This window comes from Bombus affinis, chromosome 4 (genome assembly GCF_024516045.1).
Source record: "Bombus affinis isolate iyBomAffi1 chromosome 4, iyBomAffi1.2, whole genome shotgun sequence".
Taxonomy (NCBI): domain Eukaryota; kingdom Metazoa; phylum Arthropoda; class Insecta; order Hymenoptera; family Apidae; genus Bombus; species Bombus affinis.
The window spans coordinates 330,550-341,556 of NC_066347.1; the positions used below are offsets into that span (position 1 = coordinate 330,550).

Genomic DNA, 11,007 nt, shown 5'->3' on the forward strand with positions numbered 1-11,007 from the left:
TTAGACCGTTTCAGGTAGACCCTTTTCGCTTTTTCCTAAATAAGGAAATCCATTTACAACATATTTTATTTGAACATCAGATGCCAGCCAAAATTTGACTCCGAATTTATCGGGTTTATTCGGTAAATATTGCGTAAACCTGCATCTGGCTTTGGTTGGGAAAAGTAGCTCGTCTATTGTAATGTTTGCACCAGGTTTATAGCGATTCTGGCTGTTTTCAATAAACTTATCCCATACGGATGATATTAGTGCAAATTTGTCATTTTTCAAACGTTGACTTTTATCATCTTTTTTGTCAAATCGAATAAATATCAATATTTCAACAAACTCATCCCAACTCAATGTGCTGGAACAGAAGCTTAGTCCCCAGTGCTCCCCGTATAATATTCTAAAGAATGCTTTTAATTTTCTGTAAGGGTCTATTTTTTACCCAAAACTCGAGAGGCTTCTGACTCGGCGCAAGATATTATATGTTGCAACATATGGCTGTCGATCAGTACGGAAAATGCACTAATTACCTTATTTTTCATGATACTTTTTTTGCATATCCTGTGGGACGAATGTGTCTTTGAATATATTGTGCAAGGGTAATGTTCCAGAAGTTGACCCTTCTTAAATTCTTTCCCATTTGGTTCCGTTTACGGCAATTTCATTTCGGCTGGCTTGTACATTTTCAGTCTCACTTTCAGAACTTGAAAGCACCCGAGCACGTCTTCTTTCGCGTACATTCAAAATGTTCTCTGACTCACTTTCTGAGGACTTATTTTCTTTGTCACTAATGTCACTATTACTGTTGTCACTACAAATTTCAATTTCTCTTTCCACTGGTTCACTTCCTTCACACTCAGACAATTCGCTATCCTCGATATCAGAGCATTCCATTGGTATCCTTTTCAGTTTTTGCAACAATTCGGATGTTTCCAATTGTTTACATTTTCAAGGCTTATAAAGTATGCTTTATAAAACGAAAAATCAGGTCTTATTCCAACGACTGTGCTCTACAGAATGACCAGTCAATTTGACTGGTCTTCCTTATAACTAAAAATATCTCGCCAAAATATGTCCAAATCAACTCCTCGGCGGAACTCTCTTCAGACCATTCCCCCGTTATACAAACAATCAGCTCAACAATTATCATAAATCCATCTAATGGCTTTATTCATAACCAACTCACCAACTGACAGCTTTTTAGAGAAGTCTTTAATCATTCGACATCAGCCTTAATTTCCCTAAGAACAAATGAAGATATCGAAACAGCCACGGAACACTTAAACACCAGCATAATAAACGCTATCCGCTCCTCCACACCTACTAAGACTTCTATCAACAAACATGAATACCCCCATTACATATTACAAAAAATCGCAGAAATACGTAGACTTAGAAGAGCATGGCAGACCCATAGAACACTTGATGACAAACACAAACTAAATAACGCAACTAGGAATTTATCCAAAATTATTAAAAACTATAAAAATGACTGTTTCCAAAAATATCTCGCCAATCTGTCTCCCACAGCTGACTTCAACTAATCACTATGGAAGGCTTCCAGGAAAAAGCCGACCTGTTTGCTAATCACCTATCTAACGTATTTAAATCTCATTCCTCCAAGATCGCCGCGGAAATAACGGAACACCTGCACTCTCCCTTCCAAATGTCTCCTCCTATTGAACCCTTCACTTCTGTATAAGTTACAGAATTAATCCGTCGCCTAAATCCCAGGAAAGCATCGGGGCCTTACAACCTTTGTAAACCTGTAACACTTACAAGACCAATAAACCAAAAGTTTATGTTTATGGTGGATCCTTGTCTCGGTCTTTTGTCTATACGCTGTCGATGGCTTCAGTGCTTGAGAAAACTAAAAAGACCAGATGTAGAGTTTTCTTAGAAGTGATGATCACTTCAACAAAAATTAACAAAAAAACAAATCCGCACATGTAACCTTCACGCTGCGAAAACAAACCTGCCCTCGGGTGACCATTAATAATATAACAATTCCTAACAAGGATTCAGTTAGATACCACCTGGGCATGACTTTGGACAGGAGATTAACATTTAAACAACACATCATAGGCAAATCGAAGCAACTCAAGACTAAACTTAAAAAATTGTATTGGCTCATTGGCCAACGTTCCAACCTAAGCACGCAGAGCAAAATTACACTCTATAAGACCGTAATAAAACCTGTCTGGATCTACGAACCCAACTAAGGGGGACAGCAAGTAATTCCAACATTGAAATACTTCAACGCTTCCAATCGAAAACAATAAGATCCCTAATGGATGCACCCTGGTATGTTACCAACGAAGCAATACAAGATACCCACGGTCAAAGAAGAAATAACAAAATGTAGTAATAGATATATCAAAAGAGTCAACAAACATCGAAATACTAAATTATTTAATACGTCGGACCAGATCCGCAGGCTAAGAAAACACTATCCATTAGACCTAAGCACTAGATTCAGCTAGAAATAAACTTATAAATAATTAGTCATGTCACTGCGCCACGTCAGAGAAACTTACTCAAAATTCTCAATGCGAAAATTGAGTGTAAAGTACTTGTAAATAAAACTCTGTTTACCTCTCACACTGCGATGAGGCCGCTTGGACTAATTAGTGAAGGACGGAAGTTATTTATGTTAGAACGATAAGAAACCGAACGTATCTCTAGATGACAGATCTAACATCAATATTCAACAGTATTCGTCATAGATAATTTGTAACATTTGATTGTTGCAATACACATACATGATACTGTTGTCATTCTCAATGTTGTCGCAAGCACGAATTCCAAGTTAAGTGAATAACTCTGTATACATTTTCATCGGTATAATATTAAGTGTTTAATACTAATCGTGTATTTGTTATTTATTCGTGATACGATATGATCTAATCTACACCTTGGTTATCATCTATTCAGTTATTTAGCCAGATATCCAATCTCGATTCAAGAATCAAGAGATATCTGATTTCTTTCTTTGGAGCAGATCACTTTTCCGACATTCAGCAAAACAGGCAAACAAAGTAGCGAATCATGGTATCTAATCGCAAGAAGCCGCTTACATTTGTTACCATGATGCATTGGCTAGAAAATAGGTAGCGATAGTAGAGCGAGGTGCAGTAACAAATATGTAACCGAATTTATAAGTAATCCGACTCTGCACTGTAAAAAAATACGAAGTTCGAACGCCCGGAGCGATCGACTGTCCTTCGTCACTTCCGATTATGGGAAAAAGAAAGCGTCATAAGTTGTCCATTCGACCAATCGCGGAGAGACGCGAGCGCGAGAGAAGCGCGTCAACGGGAGTCGTAAATTTCCGTTACGATTTGACAATTTTTTTTTTTTTTTTTTAACTTTGTTTATTAATTCCAGGTTTTTTACATATTTGTTTTTTACATGGTTTTTTTTCCAGAATAAACGCTGAATTCTAATTGTAGGATGGTACAGGCAAAAGTACCGATACGCGACGGTACGACGTAGCCATGCATTATTACATTGTTTTTTTTTTTAAGATTATTATTGTGCCTTAAATTTAAGCCGCTGTTGCGCTGTGCTTATGTATATTTTAATTTGTGTCCTGAAAGCCTGGACGCAAAAACAGGACAGTTCGCTAGTCTATTAAGGGGGGGGATGGGAGGGGATGGACTGGGAGGGGAGGGGAGGGGTGTTCTGTGGGATTAGTATAATATTTGTTTATCTATTTACATATTTACATATTTACACTTTATTCGGTGAGCGTTGCCGTTCTGTGGTTCTTTATCTTGTTGTTTTTTGTTATGGGTTCCGTATCCACCAATATTTTTTTGTGTTTTTTCTGTGTTTGTCTTCTGTATCCTTTTGGGGGAGGGCCATGTTGTATCTCCACCTAGTGTCTGCAGTACGGCCATCTAGGTTTTCCTCGTATTGTATAGATTTCATTCCTATTTTCCTTTGCATATGGTAAATTATGGGGATGTTGTTTTGGTCTTGGAGATAGTTTCTTTCGTCTAGGTATAGAAAGGCTTCGGGGAGGATGTAGCCTGTTAACAGAGTGTTTTTGAAGTATGCGTCGTTTGGGAATAAGCAGCCGAAGATTAGGCTGTTTTCTTTGATCTTCGCGGCTTGCGCGAAGTGGTTTCTTGTTAGTTTTAGGATGTGACAGTCGATGCGGTGGATGTTGGCTAAGTCGTATATTTTTTTGTTTTTTACGTATTTTCTGTATCCGCTGTGTTCTGATCTGTAAATGCTCAGGCAAGCTCTGATGCATTTTCTTTCAAATATGCGAATTTTTTCCATTACTGACGCTGGTATGTTGTACCATATTGGGCAGCCGTAGATTATAATGGGTCTTATTAGCGTTTGGTAGCACATGATTTTTACTTTGCTATCGAGATGTCTGGAGTAAAACAGCCTTTTTGTATTCCAAAAAGCTTTGCTGGCTTTGGAGAGTTGGATTTCGATGTGTTGCTTGTAGTTTAGTTTTTCATCTATATTTATTCCTAGGTATTTTACGCAATTTTTGTGTGCTATGAGGTTCTCTTCGTTTGCTTTTTCTTTTAGGTGGAATTTCCTGGCGTGTTCCCTGTTACGATTTGACAATCGATGCCACGAACTGATCGATCCCCTATTTCGATTAGGATAACAGGAGTGGTTTAACCCTTAGAGTGCTATCGGTGTGGACTAAGGACATATATATGCGTTTTCTGTAAGTGCCCGGCATGGACTAAGGACGCATGTATGCGTTTTTCAATTTTTCCGAACACCTACGCAGAAGTAATACTATTACGTTTGTGTGAGATAAATATAAATGCATTCCTTAGTAACGGCAGTAAACAAATGCCAATAATGCCTCGTTATAACAGTTGTCTACCTGTTTCGCGGACAGTCGCATCTAATTATCAAGAAGAAAATGTGTTGTTTGTGTGAAAAATAGGGGAATGCAGAAAATGCGATGTCGGATTATGTATCGAAATTGCACACATAACTGGATTATTAATTAGTGTTCTATTTACTAAATTTAGTTTTCTAGTTTATTGTTTTCTAGTTTATTACCCAAATTCTAGTTAACTGTAAATTTCAATGTTTATAATAAATAATTAATACTAAAAAATAACGGTCTTGAATCATTTAATCTCGTGCAAAATAATTACTATAACTTATTACGATTTGCGCTTTGAATAGTCAATCAATAGAGTTCAAGTCTAACGAAAAAGTATTCCGTCCACAGTGATCGTCAGCGCTAGCTGAGTATTCAGCACTCTAAGGGTTTTAATTAGTATAATATTTGATTAACAGTTCAAAAATATTACATATTTCCAACAACTTTGTAAAGAAGAGAGTTACGCTGGTGCGTAAAGTATAAGTTAAGTAGTGAATGATTGACGGGTGTAAACCCGGTAAAGATATGTTGACTATTCTAAATGACGAACCAGTGAAGTCCAGTGACGATGCTGTTGCAAAGGAAAACTCTTACTCGGTGGTGATCGCGCCACCATTGGTCGCTTGCAGGTGGAATCTCGGGAAACATAGGAAAACCCACGTTTCTCCAATTTTTACCTGATGGAGCAATAACCATAAGGAACCTCTTGACTCAAAGATGTTTTATGCCAATTGACGTCCTTAACGGTAAATCAAAAAGCCTCTCTTTATGACAGTTCCGTAGGATTATTGCGATCCGCTTAATTCTATGTGCATAGCTGGTGGCTGCCTCGAACGTAAAGAGTTGCCGGACGTAACAAATTGAGCCCTCACCCACACGGTATGTAGGCCAGCGATTCCGACGTCTCGCGCTTGCGATTGCCTGGATTCCGTTATCCTGGGTTCTAGGAAGAAATAGCGAAGCCACTTGAGGGTGTTGGAAGCTATGCACTCCCTCTCGCTATAGCACAGACTAGCGAGCTTTGACCTTCTGCGCGGCTGCGACTAGGGAGGGTACTAGGGGATTTTTTATACACTCGTCACCGCGGACGAACGTAGAAGCAAAACCACGCGAGTTCGTCATTTTCCGAGCTTACAAAACGTGCTGTAAACGGGGCTATCGCGAATTCGCTTTTAATGCTTCTTGCAGTACCGAATCGCGTTACCACTAACAAACTAACGAATGTCAGTAAAAAGATTAAGTAACAAATAAGTGTCCGGCTTAAGAGTCGTGAATGTTATAATTTCGGGATACAGACAAGGGCCCAGACATTCTCTGTTGTCCGCCGTCAAGGATCGCGTACATAAAGTCGATGTCGTGGGGCTTACGATGCCTCGTAACACGTAGAGAGCAATGAGGGTTTTCTAGAAAAATCTGGCTACGGGGTGATCAGAGTGATGAACCTTCTGTCAGGAGGACTGTGAACTGAATAAAAAAAAGCTTAACATTTACCTCAGAATTTTCGCAGGATTAAGATTGTCGAAAACCAATATACGTTTTATCTACAATAATATACATATTATAAATCTCTTTGTATTCGCTCCTTACAAAATAAATGAGATTTGACGTGCTTCCTCTATTATTTTATCGGTGAAACTGTAGAATCGCTACTCTGCTTCGATTTCCATGGTTGATTTTGATGTTGTTTGAATATGTCGTAAAGCTCAACACTTTGAACTTTTTTCTTTGCATGTAACTGTTATGTACAGTAAATTCTGCCTGTAATTGTGCATCCGTGGCATCATATGCGTCTGTATTAATTTTCAGTGGCCGGACTTGCTCGAATCTTAACGCTTATCTTCTGTTTATGTAGACAAACGAGGATAGGACGAGTTTGGGACAAGCTCCGTGCACAACTGCATATGCAAAATTAATTCATGATTGAGATAGTTTTTTTCAATCTGACCACCACGAGACAACCGATTTACGCGATAAAACTTATTAATTCTCGGAGTTTTTATTTATTGATTTAATCTATGGAAGATTACAATACATATTTAGATTGATAACTTAACACAAAGATGCTTAATAGATTGCTCACCTAAGATTGTAGCCAGCGATTGCCTTTTGTTTACATACATAACATTAAAGATAATGACACACAATAACACGAGAAGAAAAAAGGAAGGAAGAAGAACAATGATTAGTATGTTATCGTGTATCGTGTTCGTATCTACTTATATCGTTCGTTAACCCCTAGTCCTACCCGTTAACTCCCGATTACTCACAATAAACAAGAAGGTCGGTCATGTGTCGAGCCATTTAGCTGTTTAGCCGTGTGCTTACACAAATTGTATGCTTCTTATGACACGACAGGAATTGTGAAATAATAAATACGTTTAAGCACAACTAATGCTTTTAAGATGTCTGGGAAGTAATTATGATCGATTCATCAGTGAACAAAAATGATTTATTATTTGAAAATGGATAATGTATCAATTTGTAAATTAATACTTAGTTTAAATTAATAATGTTTTGAGAAAACTCGTAGAAAATTAGTAATCTTCAATTGTGTGATATTTTTCGAAACAATGAAACACAATATCGCTACCATCACCATCATTATCAAAAGGATCTACCGAATCACTATCCGCAATAATAACACACTTCTCACTACTGTCATCAATATTATTATAAATTTTCTTTTTGCTGACATAATAGGTATAAGGGTCGTTTAATTCTTTTAAGGAATTATAATCTAAACGTGTGAAAGTAAAAAGAATGACACATAACTAAAAAAAATATCGAGGGCAACTGAACCACGAGTCTGACACGTGTTGTTTACCTTTGTCTTGAATGAAATACCACGAGCCAGGCTCGTATTGTTTAAGTTTGGCCCGAACGAAGTACCACGATTCAGGCTCGTTTTGGCCCAAACTTCTTGCCACGAGTTTCACTCGTTGTTGTAGGACAAGGGGTTAAACCTTTGCACTCGTCTTTTTCGGTCGGGCGTAGCAGCTACTCCGGATGATTTAGCGTATACGTGACGCGTGTCTTACAGCTAGCGTAGAATGATTTTACATACAAGTTAACTTACAAAAACATTATATTCTAACAATTTATCTATATTTACATCTTTGAAAATATGATTTTGTAATATTAACTTCTATACTTTTTTTGTATGATAATTTATAGAGCATTCACTAAGATGCATTCTTGAATATAATTGATCTCATTCTTCAACAGTTCAAAATCAAGTTCATCTTCATTTGAGCTAATTTCACTTCCGAAAACTATTTTTTTTTTAGGTTTCTAAACTGTAATACTTTTGCCATGATCGTCAAATCCGAACTAACGTTGGAAACGTTGTCAGAACCATAGTTTCGGAGAGATATGGGATTAAATATTTCATCTCCATTTTAAAGTCTAACACTTTACACTTTCTAACAAAGAACACAAAGAGCTAAGGAACCAATTTACGAACCAACATTGCACTCTCATCAATTGGAGATGTCGAAATGTAGCATAAATATGGACTGTCGCTTCTCGAGTGTAAAGGGTTAAAAGTAAAACGAGTCTTAGCAGCTAGGAGGTTGCTAGATATTGCACAACGACAAGTATAATCAAAGAAGATTCATAAGCTCAGTCAACATAACCGAATTTTATAACAATATCGTATTTGGTTCCATTTTAATTGGAAGCGTTTCACTAATATGTTAATAAAATTTTTATTAACAGAATATAAAAAATGCAAAAGTTTATAACTTATAGTAAAAATACTAAGGGCGAATTCAAGGCAATCACATTTACAATACCCTATAGAAGTAACATAGGCTTTAGTACAGCAAAAACATTCTCGCGAGGAAAATAAATTTAATGTTAAATCTAAAAAATTATTGTGTATGGAGAATATATTAAAATCATTGCATCATTTCACTGATTTATTATCGTTAGAAAGCAAAGATTTTCTTTCCTCCTCTAAAAAAAATATAGTAAACAATTAATTTCTCTTTCTGAGGCAGCTGAGTTTACTTATTGCGCGGTTTTGTTATTCTAGTATTTATCTATCTCGGATAAAAAAATATGAACTTTTCCATATAACAGTATAATGAAATAGGCCTTTGTAGTATGGAACCACAGCAAATATATCTCTATATAACTAAATAGGTTCTTGTATATGCTAACGTGCAATACCTTCAGCACATGGCCACATAGTACAGCACCTGTAGTATAGAACAACTAAAACAATAGGTGTGAGTAGTCTCAATTTCTCTTGGATCTTATATATATGATTATTATGATTATACTATCATTATTTTGTATCTAGTTAATATCTGATAACTGTTATATAATATAAATATTGGGCTGTCTGGAAAGTTCATTCCGATTTTTAAGGAAATTTCAAATGCAGCACATTTAAATGTCGATATACGATTGAATTATATAGGTGCCTTGTTCCACAACCTTTCTCCATTTTTCACACAACTTGAATATTCCATCCTTCCAGAACTTCTCAAATATAGCTAAAAGCTTTTCAATATAATTTTTTATGTCGACCAAAGAGTTAAAGCTCTTATCATTAAGGAAATTTTGTAATGACTTAAAAGGTGAAAGTCTGAGGGAGCAATGTCTGGTGAATATGGTAAGTGGAGTAGCACATCCCAAACAAGTTCCAACAGCTTTTGTCAAGTAGTCAATGACACATGAGGCTGTGCATTGTCTGGATGAAATACAACACTCTTCCGATTCGTTGGTTGCCTGGACGTTTTCGTTCAATTACTGTTTTTAATTCGTCAAATTGCGAGCAATGCTTTGTCGAATTTATCGTCTGGTTGTTTGATAGAAGCTAATAATACAAGATTCCTTTCTAGTTCCATCAGACATAAAGCATGACTTTCTTCGGATGAAGACCGGTTTTTGGGTGGATAAAGGTGATTCATTCCGCTTTCCCCAAGATCTTTTCCGCCCAACATTATTATAAATAATCCATTTTTCATTCTCCGTTACTACTTGCTTTGAAAATGGTATTTCCCCGTTGCATTTATAGATCGAGCCGCAAATGGATCCTTCGGATCTCTTTCCGTTAAATCGTGGGGGACCCATACATTAAAACGATTTATATAGTCAAGCTTCACAAAATGCTCGTGGATGGTGGATTTTGATATTTTTAATATTTCTGTTAATTCACGTGTCGTATAGCATGAATTATTCTCGATCAGTGTTTTGATCTAATCTTCAGTGTGGAGGGCTTACCCGGGTGTTTTTTATCTTCAAGGTTGGAATCACCAGCTTTAAACCTGGCAAATCATTTCCGCACAATTCTTTCAACTATAACGCCGTCAGCATAAACAGCACATATCTTATTTGCTGCTTGTGTTGCATTTTTGCCTTTTCGGTAGAAGAAAAGCATCGAATGCCTATAACGCGCTTTTTTCCCTCCCATATTTAAGAGCGTATAAAACTAACAAAGATTAATGTATCCCAACCAAACTTTTTTCTAAAGATGTCTGCAACATCACCTTTTAGAATATATAAACATATTATTTGTTTTCAGTCATTTTGATATATTCAGACTTGTCCTAATGCCACCTACCGAAAATCAGCACGAACTTTCCGAACAACATAATATTTTTCACACAGAGAAAATTTACTACCTGGCATAATTAAATGTTCAAAACTATCTATAAAAAATGTCATCAACTTTTTATCTGAAAAACTTCAAGTTGCGACTTGTTTATTGCGAACAAATATTATTGCATATATATATGCATATATATGCATAAACTAAAAATGAATCAAAAATTTTAATATTCCGAAATCCGGTACGCTAATTTAAGATAATATATACGCTTGCTCGAATGAAAAATATCGAATGTTTATATTAAAAAATTTTCATTACGTACCTTTTTCTACGGCGATTTCACCAATTATCGAACCGATAAGCAAAATCGTGTTATAGAAATATTATGTTATATGAGAGATAATTTATAATTGATAATTGAATAATATTTATTCTTCATTTTCAAGTATTCCATATAAAACATTCAAAAATTTATAATATTAAGCAATATATATACATAAGTACATACATATGTATGTACATATACATATACATGTACATATACATGCACATGTACATATACATATGTATGTACTACATTACATAT

At 36.1% G+C, this 11,007-nt stretch overlaps 1 protein-coding gene across 1 annotated transcript; it reads right to left on the reverse strand.

The window, feature by feature from the left end:
* Positions 1 to 882, reverse strand: LOC126915332 (piggyBac transposable element-derived protein 4-like). The gene is made up of 2 exons (XM_050719912.1): positions 750 to 882; positions 1 to 287 (listed from the first exon to the last, which is right to left on the reverse strand). Exons 1-2 carry the CDS (start codon positions 880 to 882, stop codon positions 1 to 3), a joined length of 420 nt encoding a protein of 139 aa, XP_050575869.1.
* Positions 883 to 11,007: the final 10,125 nt, after the last annotated feature.